The sequence below is a fragment of the Etheostoma spectabile genome, chromosome 13 (genome assembly GCF_008692095.1).
Source record: "Etheostoma spectabile isolate EspeVRDwgs_2016 chromosome 13, UIUC_Espe_1.0, whole genome shotgun sequence".
Lineage (NCBI taxonomy): Eukaryota > Metazoa > Chordata > Actinopteri > Perciformes > Percidae > Etheostoma > Etheostoma spectabile.
The window spans coordinates 11,635,805-11,652,679 of NC_045745.1; the positions used below are offsets into that span (position 1 = coordinate 11,635,805).

At 38.6% G+C, this 16,875-nt stretch overlaps 1 protein-coding gene and 1 long non-coding RNA gene across 28 annotated transcripts in view; one reads left to right on the forward strand and one right to left on the reverse strand.

The window, feature by feature from the left end:
* LOC116700216 (uncharacterized) overlaps positions 1–861 on the forward strand; it is a 15,943-nt gene extending 15,082 nt beyond the window's left edge. The window contains exon 3 of the long non-coding RNA XR_004334600.1: positions 850–861. This is a non-coding gene — a long non-coding RNA (uncharacterized LOC116700216). The remainder of the gene's footprint in view (positions 1–849) is intronic.
* ncam1a (neural cell adhesion molecule 1a) overlaps positions 1–16,875 on the reverse strand; it is a 265,840-nt gene that overhangs the window by 23,499 nt on the left and 225,466 nt on the right. For 7 of the 27 annotated variants that reach the window (XM_032533170.1, XM_032533169.1, XM_032533167.1 and 4 more), the window contains 2 exons: positions 6,419–6,543; positions 5,487–5,667 (listed from right to left, as the gene is read on the reverse strand). In XM_032533170.1, the coding sequence (XP_032389061.1) occupies positions 5,487–5,667; positions 6,419–6,543 (306 nt within the window). Of the gene's footprint in view, positions 1–5,486; positions 5,668–6,397; positions 6,544–11,533; positions 11,537–14,893; positions 14,942–16,798; positions 16,802–16,875 lie in introns of all 27 variants that reach the window. The other 20 variants (XM_032533160.1, XM_032533156.1, XM_032533152.1 and 17 more) reach the window with 7 other exon arrangements.

The window sequence follows — 16,875 nt, forward strand, 5'->3', positions numbered from 1 at the left end:
ACAAGGAAGACGAGTTTTTTTTTACTTGAATCCGTCATGGTGCAGATCAGTGGTAGAGTTTAGGATAATATAGACGGTATCCTGGATGCGAGAACACATCCCCAGGAGTTAGGCTATTATCTCTCATTTGTAATGGCCAGTGGTGTAACATATAAGATAAATGCAAATACTTATGACTAATCAAAACCATCATTAATTCACCCATTTGGTCATTATTGGAGAAGTTATGGACACAGTTGGGCCTCTAGATATTTGTGCGTGTGTGTCTTTGGAAGCGTGAGCTAGTGATGGCCGAATAAAGCTTCGTGAACCAGTGTCTTTATTTTCTGAGCCCACTAGATGGCGCTCAGGGGTTTAAAAGAAAGGCCTAAGGCATTGCAATTCAGTATATTCGCAACCATTTGTTGAACAGAGAGCGCCATCTAGTGGGCTCAGAAAATAAAGACACTGGTTCACAAAGCTTCATTCGGCCATTACTAGCATGAGCCAAAAGCTGGTATACCGACTCACAATTTTTTATTTTTTTACTTGAACATCCAATCGTCAGCAGCCCCCCTATAAGCCCGTAGAACAGTGATGCTGGATTGGTTTGCCGCTACCGCATCAGTTCCTGACTTGCTGCGCAAAAGCAACAGCATCACCTGGACTAAAATCCAGTAACTATGAAATAAGGATTTTAATCTGATTAATTAATTTGTAAAATTGTATAACAGGGAATACTCACCTATAACTGACAAAATAACTGTTGATAAATGTGCTACATTTTATGATCTAATTACCATTTTGCCACATTGCAGATTCATTCATTCGAAAACACTTTCTCATTATGTTAAACAAAATGTAATCCAGGCAGCATTTTTGCTTCCTTGAAAACATATTTGCTGTATTCAGTGGAATATCAATGCTTCAGGAGACAATGTTGGAAAAAGATAACACATATGACGGGTGTAACACAAGTGCAGCGATCATTGGGTCAAAAAAAATTAAAAATAATGTTTTGTTTGAGAAATGTGGCAGCTCTTTTGTGTTTAACAAATAGAAAACAATTATTCTGATACCTGTTTTGTTTGATTATTAAGTACTAAAAGCACAAATAAGTCTACTACTGTAGCCGAGCAATTCACCAGACAAATGATTGGCATGAATGTGCACACAGGTAGAAAGGAGAGGGCGGGGCGAGGGTCACAGTGGAGTCACTTCTTCAGCAACCATTACACCACTGGTCATGGCAGGGAGAATGGCCCATGCAAAGCCACACATCCAAAACAGAAGCTGGTTATGAAGGTCGGGTCTATGACATGGATGAATGGGCAATCTCATGTTATCAGCTCTGCAAAAAGTTAATAGCTGGTTTTTCTTGTAGTTTTACTCCAATATCAGCCTTAGCTGGGGAGATTTGGATGATTCAGTTGTCAACACCTGCCACTTCTGTGCCGTATTTCTGTAGTTGTGAAACGTTTTGGCACGTGAATTATAATGATGTGTTATCTTTCCACAGCTGGGCAGCATTTCAACCAGATTAAAAATGCTGCCCAGCTGTACCTGCAGAGAACAGAAACTACACAAGCCAAATAAAAGAAAGGCTATAAAGGCTTTTGAAACAGATTGGAACAGGTCTTTTTTTTTTTTTTTTTTTTTTTTTTTTAAAGAAGAGGCAACCTAACACCATTTTAAAATACATTTGCTTTGGTAGATAGGTTTTGTGGCATTGTGTATGTGTGTAAATGCTTTCTGAGCATGTGTTTGAAAAATGAAAAAGTACCGAGGATAAACCCTGCATTCGCAATTTGCCTCACCGTGCCAATTTAGTGCATAGACTCAGTACATAAAAAAAAAGAGCAGCTGCTTTTAGCCAACCCTGCCGAGACCAGCATTGAACCTACTGCAATTAAAGACAGATGTAGTAGCTAAACATAAACCTCAGCAATTCCCCACATGTCTTGAAGTGAAGAAAAAACAGCAGCAACTTCAAAGTTAGACTAGACAGCCCCCCAAAAAAACAGAAAATGAAAGTAATCATGCAAATTAAAGGGGTACCGACTTGGATGAGGGCCATGTGAACTACTGCTCTGGTAGTATTATAACTGATCCAAACCTCCCACTGCTATATGGCTGTTGCCCAGAAAGCGCATGAAAAAGAAAATAACTGCTTTTTTTATGTGCCATGCACTGGCAGCCATTGATTTTAAGGGTCTCCAGTATAGAACAGACAAGATTAATCCAGTTTGCCAAGTGGCACCATGCAAAGACTGTTAGGGCTGCATCCCCACTTAACTAGGCCACACACTGTATATTCAAGTCAGCTCTGGACCCTGAAGAGAGAATGTGGAAAAAGATGAGGTAGGTAAGATGAAAACCTCCCAACCCCCCTCTTTATGAAAATGTATTTCCTTAACAAGGAGGGGATTTAGAGAATGTATTGTACATTTTTTTTTTTTCTTTTTGTTCGCGACAACATTTTGGCCCAACACTGTAGAGGGAACTAGACTCAATCTCTGGCAGTGGTCTTTCTGACTGCTCCATCAAACACAGCTGTCAATGTTCACTGGTGGGAAGCCAGTGGGAGAAGATGCCCTAGAACTTTCGGGGGCGCAGCTCTGTAGCAACTTGGGCTTGTGCTATATCATATTGTCTGTACTGTCATATTTCATATGTCCTTCTTTTGTGTCCTAGGATGTTTTGATATAATGTGTAGTGTTTCTAATTATTTATTTTCACTGTTTTATACTTAGTTTATACTGTAGTTTAACAATAAACTGAGACTTTCTTGTTTTGCGAAATTATGTATTAAACTGATGAACATCATATGTGTAATACATGGCTCAATTTAAACGGGATTTGTCTTTCCTCATTCACCTCTGTTCATATTTTTTCCAAGGTAAAGCTTCACTAGAGAATTTTTCCCCCTTTGGTCCCCCTACAGGTTGGAAGCGGAATTCTCCATTACATTACATTGGCCAGTTCATTCAAACTACAGATCAGCTACCCGATCAGGCAAACTTGCATGATGTTATGTAAAGGACAATTCTGCTTACAACTTGTAGGGGCACCGAAGCGGGAAAAGTTCTCTAGTGTTGCCTTAAGGTCTCATGGCGGTCCACCGGATGGGGGAGGGACTTTGCCTCTCTATGAGGAAGAGGTCGGGATGGATGGATAGGTCAAATAAACATAGGACTTTGAATCAGGAGGCCGCTGTTCATGTTCCCTGTATAATCAAAAGTCAAAGTTGACTTATTTTAACTTATGTACCTGTAGGTAAAGTTAAGTACGTACTGTAGTTACGTTGAGTTCCGTGATCACGGAAGGCTTGTATCATGTGGATGCGCCGCAAGTTTTGTTGTCATTACTTAGAATACCTCATGGGGGAGACAGAAACTATGCACTATAGCTTTAAACCCAAACCGTGATCTTTTCCTAAACCTAACCAAGTAGTGTTGTTGCCTAAACCTAACCAAACTGTGATTGTTTCGCAACATTAAACATATGTTTAAAACTGAGACCATTATGTTTAGGTAAGAGGACGTGTTGAGCTGCTGTCACCAGTGGGGAAACAAATGTGGTTGAATGGGGTGGAGGACTTGTTGGCAAAAAAGTCCTCTGTGTCTTTTCTGACATATTGAAGTGTCCACCACAGTTCCATCATGGTCTTTATGTTGGCACACCAATATATCAACAATATATTGTATTTAGTACACTATAGGGCATAACATTGAATGAAGGCAAGATGAAATGGAAAACAATTTGCATTCCCAATGGTAATCCATAATTATTCCTTTTACTTTCACATAAATATGTCTCATCTCTGATAAATCTGACATGTTGAAGACCAATAATTTGCCTGAAATTTAGTCTGTAATTATGATGTCATTTTTTATAAGATTTCTCGATGTTCACTTGACATTTGAAAGGAAAAATGGTTGAGACCTTCAAGATCTCTTTTGTAAGGGAAGAAAAGAAAGCCCTCAGACTGAAGGGGAGGATGTAGGAAAGGGGATGATGCAGAGAGAAAGAAAACCTGGAAGGGTTGAGAGACAGGGTTGTTTTTCAGTAGAAGAAAACACATATTTCAATGAGAAATAAGTTTAACCTGCTTTATGGCTCAGGGATAGTGCAATGGGGAGGCAGCCCAAGTTAAAATGTGCACCGTACACACAACAACAGAGCGAAGGCTGACCGTGACCACCTGGTTAGAGAAGTATTTGGTAGTAACTGGACAAAGTGCTCTGGGTCTGACTGATATCCGGCCCCACTTCATTGCTCACTGAACTTGAGCAGTAACAGCTGCCTTACAGAAGCTACAGAAGACTAGGAGAGCAGGGTACCATGATGCTGAGTTTTATCTGTAGCAGCAGAGCATCAAGGAAGAGAAAAAAAATACAGCAAGCGTATGCCTCTGCTCGTCATATGGATCCAGTAGTTATTGTGCAGCCTTGCCTCTGAAATTTTGTGAAGTGAGCACAATGTTTTAAAATGACAATAAGGTGCTACGCGCATGAAAAAAACAGACATGTACTTCTCCAAGAGTAAAGGATTAGGTGGAGGAGACATAACTGGAAATAAGCAAGAGTTTGGCATTAACAATAGAAAGAGAAAGATAAAATAAACTTTGGATGCACCAGCTTCAAGTCATGAAAAGTTTGACTTTTCAGCAACTTTTGATACACACATGACACTCTAACTGCTAGACAACAACAGATCAGCAGATAGCCTTGTTGTCTTTACATTGACCTACACGCCTGTGTGCATCTTTCTTTACATATGCTCTTTGCATGGTCTTTAAGGAATGTACGAGCTACTGAAAAGCAAAGTCCAATTCATTGCATGCTTAAACTTTCTTGGCCCATAAAATTGATTCTTATTTAAGGTTCAGTCTTTTCAATTGCTTTGTCATTTAGTCTACAAACCCTGTAATTGTTAACTATTGAAGAATATCAAATTGCTCTCTGCTCCATAGCATTGAAACAAGAATAATCATATTACACTCCTATCAGCAACGACTCTAATGCCAGCATATTAATGCCTCACTCTGGCCATAATTTATCTTTATTTATTTGTTTTAATTAATTTCCTGAACCTAAACTTAATCTTAATCTTAAACAAGGGTTTATTTTTCTAACTTTAAGACAATGTTTCATGTGAAAACAATGTCATATTGCTGTGATATAATCCTTGAGAAGTGGAAGAATATATTCTTTTGATTATTCACGACTACAACTATATGTATTTCACAGTTTGTGCTCATTTCACATACATTTCCACAAATTTAAACCAACTGCACTAATAATACCAGTAAAGTAAACAGTGCACATCTCCAATGCAACAGGCAGAGAGAGATGAGTCATGTCAGACCCTACAGCCGGCATGCTTTGACTAAGCACCTGGTAAGAGTCCAAATAATAGAGAGAGTCTTTCTGGTCACGGTGGAAGCCTTGGTGCTCTGTGGCTGGTGTGTGGGGATGCTTGGGGTGGGATGATGGGAATAGTACCTGGGATAGTAGTTGGGTCTGTAGCTGTCCTGAAGGAGATGACAGCAGGCTCCGACTTGCCCTGCTGATTCTCTGCCACCACGTAAACTTCATATTCTGTATTCCAGTCCAGGCCGTTCAGCGTCACATACTCACTGTTATGGGGCAGGCGGATCTCTGGTTTCCAGTCAGACACATGCTTCTGAGAAAGGAATGTAGACGGGACAAAACTCAAAACTGGGAAGCCAAGTGAGATTTTGGTCATTTTGTACAGGCACAGAGGAAAGGGTCATTTCAGATCATTTGAGAATCATCCCATTCTCAAATTGGTCAATGTGCAGAAGATTCAAGCAATGCATTCGTTTTTCATAACTACACATACTACAGTTTACAGCACATCTTTCAGTTTCACTGAAAGCTTATCTGGCACCAGAAATTCTTAGCACCTTTCTTAGCCCAAGACAAGTGAAAAGAAAAATAATCTAATGATCATATAGTTCCAATGAAAGTGGGAAAAACAATAATTTGGAAGGTAACTGTCAGTGGTTGTTAAGTATCCAAAAAGGGATGGTTCTAAAATCTAAAATCTGAATTTGTAAAATTTCACTGAGGCAACACAAAATGGAGACATGACCACTGCTGCATGAGAAAATAATTTTGGAGGGAATTAAGTTTCCCATGCATTAAAAGACTCCTTTAACATTTTGATGAAACACACAAATGTGGAGCAAGTTTCGGATGTTGTTTTTGGCAGCAGTGATACATTCATTTCTGCTTCCAGTTGGTTTGGTAAACATTTTAACAGCTTCAATCTCGTTGCACAGGTTTTGCACATCTGTATAATGACAATAAAGGCATTATATTCTATTCCCAAAAACTATTATAAACCATTGCAAGTAATGGGGGAAAAAGCAGCAGTGGTCCCAAATGACCTCCTTGCTCAGGATACTCACAGCCTTGTATCTGACCAGGTAGTGTTTAATGGGGGAACCGCCGTCGTCCTGTTTGATCCAGTTGACCTTAAGAGTATTGCCCCTGTCTTGGACCTTGACTTCTAGTACGGGGGCACTGGGTTCCCCTACACAGGACAAACCAAGCAATTATAATTAGTTGACATAAATATGGTTGTTGCATCAACACCATCCTTGGCCACTAAATACATGTTACCTATTGTGCCTCTAACCTTCCTCGTGTGTTCAAGTGTCCTTGTGTCTTTGAGATCACATAAAACTTAAATTACCGCTTCAACCTATACCGTTTTAAGATGATTATACAACTAGCATTGTAATCAGAGGACATTGCAGACGAGGAGGTAGGAATTACAGACTGATTAAGGATCAAGGATGAGACCACAGGAAACAAAATATTACAATTCAAATCCCTGCTCCGGTGCTCCGTTGGCTCCGGTGCTCCATGCTATCAAATGCTGACTGATCGCAGAATCTATGATAGTTATATATCTAGGAAATTCTAATGCCCAAATATGATCTATGTCTACATTTCCCTGACCAGGACCTTTAGTGGTTCTATAAATTATGACAAACAGCTGATGTGAGTTAAATGTTCGCTACTTCAGAAATTATTCGGTAAAGGCGCTTACATATCTCATTTAGCGCATCAGATATTTTTCAATAAGGGCAAATTAATAAGTCAAGAGAGCCTGAAAACTCTTTGTGCATTTAAAAAAGTTTTATCAAACTTTTTTTTATTTCCATACATTCTTTCAAATGAGATACATCAAAATGTGCACCATTGTTTTTCTATGACCATGATCTTTCCATAACTCTACCCAAACCAAACTTTAACTGTGGCTGATCAGGACATATTTATCATTTTTGTAATGGTGATTTGTAACCGTTTGCAAAGGCAGTGACAAACAATGCTATCCTGCCTATACTGTAGGGCTTTAAGATCAGAAAACGCTAATAGTATTTTTAAAAGAACATTACATCACTTAGTTTGGAGGCCATCATAAAGTCACTTTTTGGTGAGGGAGTATTCTCACATAGATTTTTGGGATGGAATTTTACGTCCGCTTGAAGGGACAGAGGACTGTGGATGCCTAAGAGCCAGTGGCTGCGGTGTTGTTCTCCTTGACGCTCCTCATTAGGTGCTCTGTCCTTCTGAACAATGACTGAGAATGAGCCTTGGGCCTTGATTGGACATGTTACTCTATTACTTTTAATAATGTATACATAGCCTTGTGGGAGGGAAGGTTGAGCTGTGCACATGGAGTGGCTTTCACTCACGCTACAGTGATGGCTGTAAGGGTGGAGAGTAGCAACCCTATCTCATTAATTATGAACATACTGATTGCACACAGTTAGCCTTGGGATCTTATTAAATAGACTACTACATGATGTTACAACATTTGCCCTGTGCCATTAATCCAAACAAAAAACATTTTTATATTATGCAGAATTATACATTATATTTGACATATTATATATGTATATGCCTTTGTTTGGGAAGTCACTGAGGTAAGGAATAAAATAACATTGGCATACATTTCAAACAGACACAGCACGGCACTCAATATTCAACTTTTCAAACATCCGTGTTAGTGGTTGTAGTTAATTAAATGAAAATGCATGAAGGCACTTTTTCATCATTTGAGCGCAGTGCTTGAAAACTGCATTCCACTAAACTGGAGTGAGCATGACAGGTGCTGGAAGTGAATCAGACAGAGTTAGTTAGTAACAGCAGCAGCAACATGGCGGCAGATAGACATTGATACATTCAGCATTGTTATTCACAAGCATCAATCTGAGTCATTTTTTAGTCTAAAACAGAGAAAGAAGTGGTTAGAATGAGAAGCCTCTCAGTGCATGCTGGACATTTTGGGTGATGCTACTCCCTGGGAGGGGAAACATCAGCGCTGCCCAATGGCCTGCACTGAAACACATGTAGGAAGCGTGGTTCCACATGTAGCCCAATCTAATACCGCATCTTCCCTTATCTTCCAGCAAACATTGAGATATAAAGTGGATAGAATTTAACAAGAGTTATTAAAAACATGCTGTTTTGGTAGTGATTCTTCATTTTAGTTTAGTTGACGTCAGTTGTGTGGGTTCAGTTTTATCTGGTATTTTTGAGGAAAATTAGACTCAAATCAAATTACGATTATCAAAGCGATGCATCACACTCTCCAGCCTTCACTTTAAATATGGTAGACATAATGATGTATACTCATTGCTGTCTACAAGCAACCTGCACACAAAAGCGTTTGGAGAATGTTCCAACTTTTTTTCTCACAGGTAATTCAGAAGTCTTTCATTCTTAGAATTCTGATCTTAAAATTCCTACCGGACATCATTCTTAAAATTATAATTTGAATTTTAAACCGATTTTTAAGTAACTTGAAAACATGAAACATGTGCTGTTGCAATTAGTAAATTAAAAACAGTGTTTTATGTTTCATGTTTTTTTTTCTCCAGTTCTTTATGTATATGTAGAAATGCAAGAACCAAGAAGACATGACACATACAGTACACATGCAGACAAGACCGACTTTTTCATTTAGGAAAGAGCAGAACAAGACGAAGAAGGATGCAACAAGGAACAGGGAATAAACTTGCATGCTGCAGGAATGCAATGAGCTGCTGTGAGTCCATTAAGTGAAAAACTGTGCGCTACGGTAGATGATTTGGGGAAAAATAAGAAAAGTTAGCTTTGGAGTTGAGTATGAGGACAATGCTTAACAGTGCGTGCGATGCAGATTGCAGTCAGTAGCACTTTGTGAGGGTGCTCTTGTGATGTTTAAATGCCATCCCAACTGCAGTGGGAAATTAAAAAAAAGGTAATTTTGTATAAAACAAAAGCTGCTGGTTTCACAAAGCCAAATTGTTGATTTATTATGCTACCTGGAAGTATATTGTGCAACAATTTAAAGCAAAAAAAATAAAATTGAGAGCTGTCAAAACCACATTTATGATTTAATTTCAAATTAAGGCCTTTCATAAAGAGGAAAGACGAGGAAAGGCACACCAGCTAATCAAACATTTTAATTGTGTTTGGATTAAAATGGATCTACTTGCGCTGTTGTACCTGAACTAATCCCTGCTAATATGGTGCTACACTATCTTGTTCATTTTCTTACAGCTAATCCAGTTCATTCATAATCTTGGTTTAAGTATTCACCAATAACCGTGACTTTTAAAAAATGGGAAAATGGTTAAAATATTTAACCAGCCCTCCTATGATTGGCTGATTGAGACATGTGGAAGCTTAATCTTATCGCCTACGTAACCAAAGTGAGAGAACAAGTGCAAAGTGAGATTTAAAAAGACAGATGGAATGAAAGGTGAGCCCAGTTACAATTAGATCTGTTGCATAACTGCAATTTACCACACCTAGTCTGAACAGGTATTTTGGGGTGTTTCCAGTGGTGGAATGTAACTAAGTACATTTACTTACTTGAGTCTTTTTATTTCCTGCCATGTTCTACATTTCATAGGAAAATATTTTTACTCCACTACATTAATCGGTCAGCTTTAGTTTCAAGTTAGTTTACACATTAAGACTTTTGCACATAAAACACATGTAGGGTAGCGAACAAAATATAATGTTTCATTATACATTAAACTACCCATATCATGGCCTACAAGTCCAGCTAAAATGGTGAGCCGATTATTGATTGACAGAATTGTTTTGATCGTTTCCAGTTTCTAAAATTTGAGGGTTTGGTGCAATTGAGTACTTTAACTTTTTTTTTACTTTAAAGGTCCTATGGTATGCTGCATTTTGGATGCTTTTATAGAGGACTTAGTAGTCCCCTTATACTGTATCTGAAGTCTCTTTGCCGAAATTCAGCTTTGCTGCAGGATTGCAGCAACTAGAGCCAGTCCCACAATGAGTTTTTCTAAGTATGTGCCATTTTTAGGTCTGTAGCTTTAAATGCTATTGAGCTAAGTGGGGCAAGGTGGAGGGTGGAAGTGTGGCCTTAGCCAGCTTGCCATGGGCAAAGCAGAGAAAAGGGGAGGTAACCTTATGACGACATTGGCCAGATTGGCCCTTCTGAGCTTCTCAAAAGCAGAGCAGGATACCCAGGGCCATTTCTAGCTACTGTGGGACCATAGGCAGGCTGAGGGAATGTTAAAAACCCTCATAAAGTGGCCTTTTCATGCCATGGGACCTTTAAGTACATTTTCTTGATGATACTTATATACTTTTGCTTTATTGACATGTTCAAAGCAGAACTTTTACTTGTAACAGAGTATTTTCACAGTGGGGTTTTAGTAATTTTACTTAAGGAAATGATCTGAATACTTCCTCCACAACTGTGTTTCAAAGTATATGATTTATTATAATATTTTACTACTAAATTTAAATTTATTATAAACTATTTTTATTTGCGTTTCAAGCAACATGTCTTTCCATTAAAGTAGTAGCATTCCATCCCCCTTAAATTAATATATTGGCGCCTCAATGGAAACGAGCAACCATATGACAAAATGACACAGGCAGGACTGTCTTGTTTATGATGTAGTTCACTTTGAGAGAGAGTTGAAGGACATTATGTAACAAATAGCTTCAGATATAACTCAGCTCACTCTGGAGAAGTCAAATCAAAGACCCCATTTCCACCTGGTGTTACCATGCAATCTGTATCTGGGTTTCTAACTTGGACAGGGACAAATCTGCATGTTAATGCAGATGTAAATGCAAGCAGAACACAATTGCTGCGAGCTAGCGGTTAACCACAGGAAACAGAATGTGCCCCTGGTGTGTATTTCTTAAATTATTAGTTTAAACTGCTTTCATAGAATCACTTTTTTAAGGCACTAAGCAGACCATAGTCTTGCATAATGTAATCTTCATGCTATGGACAATGGGCAAAATAAATCATAGTTGGCTAGAAAGAAGAGAAATTCTTAACATGAATGAGATGATGAAATAATGTTGGAGTGCATGTTTAGCCTACTAAATGTTTACCATGTATGAACAGAATGACCTAAAGACGGATGAAAAATGGCCAAATTAAAGTTAGAATGTTCTAATGTTTTGCCTTTGACTCTAATTTAAGAAATGTCTCTTGGATGATCCCAAACTAAACAAAAACAAATTACCTTCTGTTGGCCACCGAAGACGACATCATCAGCACCATGCAAGAGCCACATGACAAAGTCACATGATGTGCACGCACATGATTGGTTGATGGGAAAATATAGAAGAAGGAGGGTGGGGGAGAGGTGCGGGTCATATGGAAAACATACAAAACATGTGTGAAATGATGAAAACATGTCAACAAAATAAACAAATGAACAAGAGTGTTAAAGACAAAATGCAACAAAGGGAACACAAACAACCGAGATAAATACATAAATCCATCCATTTTTTTTTTAATACATATTAAAAAAAGAAACATGTTGCTGAATATATGAAGCAGTTCCAGACTTTTGGTTTTGGTTTTTGGAAACATTTAGAAGAGCACTAAATAAATATATAAAAATAAACTGATTTTAAAGATTTAGTGTGTAGCTTTTTGATATTATTGAACGTCCGTTGCCATTGCCAAATGAGTTGCTACAAAGCTAGTTAAGACTATCAGCTCCACACTACTCTGTCTGTGTTTCTCAGTATGGCTATGCTCAGAAGATTGTGGCGTCCTGAGACTTTCCCACACAGAATCTCAAATGAAGATAATTACCTCTTCTGAAGAGTCTGTCATGTTTTTTTAATCCTTCGTGTCATCTTTGGCTACTAACAACTGCTGAAGGCATGTATCATGTGGACATGCTGAGAGTGTTGTTGTAATTACTTCAAAATCCTCATGGTGGCGACAGAAACTACGCACTGTAGCTTTAAGATATACATTTTCAATCCAACCAAAACTGGACATCCGGAACTGCCTCATGCATCCAGATAATTAACATTGTTTCCTCTGACAAATCTTCTTTTATCCGAAAATTGTACACAGCAACATTAATCCCAATCTGAATTTAAAATATGGTCAGCTTTAACACCATGACTGCCAATAAAGACAAATTGAAGATACGAAAATAAATAAATAACAGCAGGTTCTTTGGCTTCCCTGCATGGGACAAACAATAAATCTGAGTCAAAAGAAGAACAGAGGAAACTCTGCAGCTTTGAGAATATAAACCATGCCAACTAAATATGATACACAACACAGCAGACAACAGTATGAACACATGGAACATCAGGAGAATCGAGGTCTGTTATCAGATGACGGTCTAAAAGCATTGGTGACATTTGTTCTGACTAATGCACTTGCAAAAAAAAAAACATTACTATGAAAAACTATATCCTGAATCTAATGTAAAGCCATGTGATATTAAAGGTGAGTTGAAAGGGAGAGATTTAGTTAGGGAACACTGCAAGGACATACAATTTGCATACAATACATTAGGATCTCATTTAAAAAGGAGCAGTAGACAATAGACATACACATTACCCAGTAGTTCCAAACACACAAGTCAGGTTTGTTTACACGCTGTTGCCTCAAATGTTGCTTAAGGAATTAAAGCAGTCAGTAGTCAGATGGGTTAGTTGATTAAAGGTGCTTCACTTATAATTATAGTGGCTCTTTGCACAATATAATGATGAAAGATCCGCAGGGGCTTGCATATCAGAGTCAGTCACCCATCGTCATCTCAATGGCTGTGCAGGATTTCTAAACAGGCAAAGCCCAGTGTATTTCCTGGTTGTTTTTTTCCTCAAGACTAGGTTGAACTGTACTGTCATGAGTGGCAGATGATCTGGTACTGTGTCTGAATGGACACAATGATAGGAAACATGGAGGGGCTCGCAAAAAAAGTCAAAGTCTAAAGTACCATAGTGGTTTTGATAAGAACTATGTAGATGGCAGAGAGGCAGAAATAGGGTCAGTAGGTAGCAGGAAGTGGGGGACAAATCTTTTTTGCAGTGTGATACCTCGCTGTGTTTCGTACAGTCATGTATCAAGGTAGACTATCAGAATGGCTGACCAATACATTTAGATGAAAAAAAATGAAATTAATTGTATGGATAGCAGATTTCCAAACCAATTAGTGGTTCTCACAACAGGCACTTCTGTCATCTCACAATCCAAGATGGCGACTATAAGTGATAATAATTAGTAGTATAATTTGCATACTAAATACATTCTGATGTGGTGCTATAGCTATGTTTTGTGAGGGAAAAATTATTTCCATTAAAAAATGAGTGTTAAATGTTAGACTTGACTTGGATTTACCAGTTGGTGTTGTATGAAAGCCACGGTTGGTAACTTTCCTAAAAAAATACTTCTTTTCTGTCACTATATCCTGACAGTACTACATGAACCAGATTAACCCCTGAAAAGAATCATGTTTCTCTTCTTTCAATGGTACTTAAAAATGGAAGTTACAGTCCATGTCTGTATGACACAAACACACCATAAGGTGTTCTATCACCTACCATTGTCAAAATGTTGTGTGCCCTGGCCATGTTGTGTGATACAGTGTTATGGGTCTTCAATGTCAGCATAGTAGCCACTGCTCAGTGGTGGAATGTAACTAAATTAATTTACCTAAAAAATATACTTTAAATAATTTAGAGGTACTTTTCAAACATTTACATATTTAAATTTACTGTATACATTTACTCCGCTAAATCTCAGAGGGAAAACATTGCCCCTTTTACTCCACCACATTTATTTGTTAAAAGAAATTATAATCAATAAATACATTATGATGCATTAATAAAGGTTAAGATACAACTTTATTGATCACTTGGTGAAGTTCACAAGCTACCTGTAAAAAAATAAGCCCCACCATTACCAGCTGCAATACTAAAGGGACATTAATGCACCCCTGATTACAATCCAGCAATATCATATACTGTATATTTTTCTAAAATGGGCCATTCAGCACACTGGGCACATGCACTTTTGTTACTTTAAGTCTACTTTATACTTTTTATTTCAGTAACCTTTGGAATGCAGGACTTTTACTTGTAAAACAGTATTTCCGCACTGTAATATCTACTTAAGTAAAAGATCATTGTACTTCTTCCACCACTGCCACTGATCTACCAGGGTCTTTCACTTTGACAAATTAACAGGTCACAGCAGACTTGGTATAACCTACTCTAAAATCAGTGCACCACAATCAGATGAGTATGAAGAATGTACATAACTGTGATTTTCACAAACAAACACATTGTGTTAATTATGTCATACGCAACACTATAGTCAGGCTGTTAGAAGGGTCACCTTCATGTCTTCGACAAATGTTAGTAAAATCATTGTCTAGTGTTAGCAAAGCTGATACGTTGCCAAACGTATTTCGCTGTGGCTATACTCTACAGATGTTGCACAGTATGAGCTCTCCTGTGAGCCACACACGAGAAATAAATGAACATCTACACTAACTGAGAGGTCAAGCAGGTAAGAGAGACAGAGGTGGAGAGAAACACACTGCACACTGCGCGACTGGCATACTCACTAATGGCCATAGTGGTGGCAGCAATAGTGGTTGGTATCTCTGCTGAAACTGAGAGATGGTGAAAACATGGTGAGCAGAGCTGGAGTTCTCCTCAACAAGAGCAACTCAGCAAGCCAGTGCGGGGCTCACTTTTGTTTTTATACTGTCTTGGTAATAAGGAATTCTTCTGGAACATTCCTGTGGAAAAAAAAATGTCTCTACTCTGCACATCCACTGTGCTAACCACTGTGAAGCGACAACACATACACATTGGGTTTTTTCATTACATCCTGTGTAATTGGAATGTCCATGTGATCCTGGACATAGAAACAATATTCAAACTGGGCTAGAGGAGTGGAGGACGCAGCACGATCAATTTGCAGCTCAGCGGGGCTCAGGTGGTTACTTGTCAACATAACTGTCATCATCACTGTTATTTAAAGTAATGTACAACTAAACTAATTATAATACAATACATTAAACTCACTAAACTCACTTTGGTTAGCTACGGTGGCAAATTGTGGCAAATAATTGTTTCTTTCATGTATGTTAACGCAAATGAAATCAAAATAATTTACTAAAACATCAAACTTCTTCAACCAAACCTAATTGGCAGCAAGAACTACTAGAGTTTGACACTGAGAAGTTTTTTTTTTTACAGAAGTAACTATATCTTATGTTTAAACAGCTACAGAATCAGTCGGTAACACAGTGAGTGCCTGAGTTGTTGAGAACTTCTGCCGTTGCCTTTGAAAGAGGCACTAGCCTCAGAACAGGAATGGCTCCCTGGATGCTGCACTATGGCTGCCCAATGCCCCATACTATTAAAGATAGGAGGGGGGGGATGTTAAAGATGTTTTTCCAATTGCAGCGCTTTTGCCTACTGATGTGCATCCTATGCTCCCTTCGTCTTTGCTTTTTGTTTTGGTACCCATAGTCTCACATTGCTTTCTTCCACAGCGCTGCAGAGGAGGGTCTGGCTAGTCCACACAGCATTCAGGGGTGGGAGAAAAACGTGCTCTGCTTTATTGGCATTTCTCAAGACCAATCACAATCGTCTTGGGCGTTGCTAAGCGCCAGACCGCGCACTACGAAGCCACAGCGCCTCTACAAAAGAGGAAGGAACGAGTTTTTTGTGGAACATTTGTACGTTCAAAGGTTGTTTTACTCGTGAGAGAGAAAACTCAGATTGGACAGATAGTCTAGCTAGCTGTCTGGATTTACCCTGCAGAGACCTGAGGAGCAGGTAACCATAGTCCTCCGAAATCTACCGGAGTTTAAAATTCCAAAACAAAGAAAGCGGAAGGTAATTTCTGGTAACACTGGAGCAATCCTGGAAATAAAACGTGGATATACAGTAGACTTTGGTACCCGTGTCCTTGTTTACAGCAAAAAACTAGCAATTACTTTAAGTTGTCAGAATTCGTCTCGAGACTACAGTCTTCTGTAATACCACACACACTATTATTCTCCAGAGACTGAGATAAGGACAAAGGTAGCCTAATATTTAATAAAAAAAATCTCATTGGTCCAAAACTGAATGCTGTACAGCAACAAAAAAGATGCAGCAGTGTGGAAACGCTCTGTCTTCGGAAAGCTGCAGCTTTTCACCACCTGCACCTGAACAGAAACTAGGAAGCTATTTACACTCCTTCTTAATTTGCATTCTTGTCACCATCGAGACTCAAATGTTCTCAAGTCGAATGGCCAAATTACAGAGACAAAATAGAAGCGCACCATGAGCACAAATGGGAAGAAGATTTCTGGGAATTAAAGTTCTGAATATTTTAACAATATGGGTACACACAGGGCCATTTATGCGCAAGGCTGCCCTGGTTTTTACGTTACCTGTAAGTGTTCTAATTCTTCATTAATTACCACATAATGCAACTGTATTCCTCTTTGTGGTCTCTGAAGACAGTTTACCTTCTTTAAAGAGCTGATATAACACCCATTAGCAGAACTGCTGCAGTACACAATACACTTTGTACTACAGAGACACC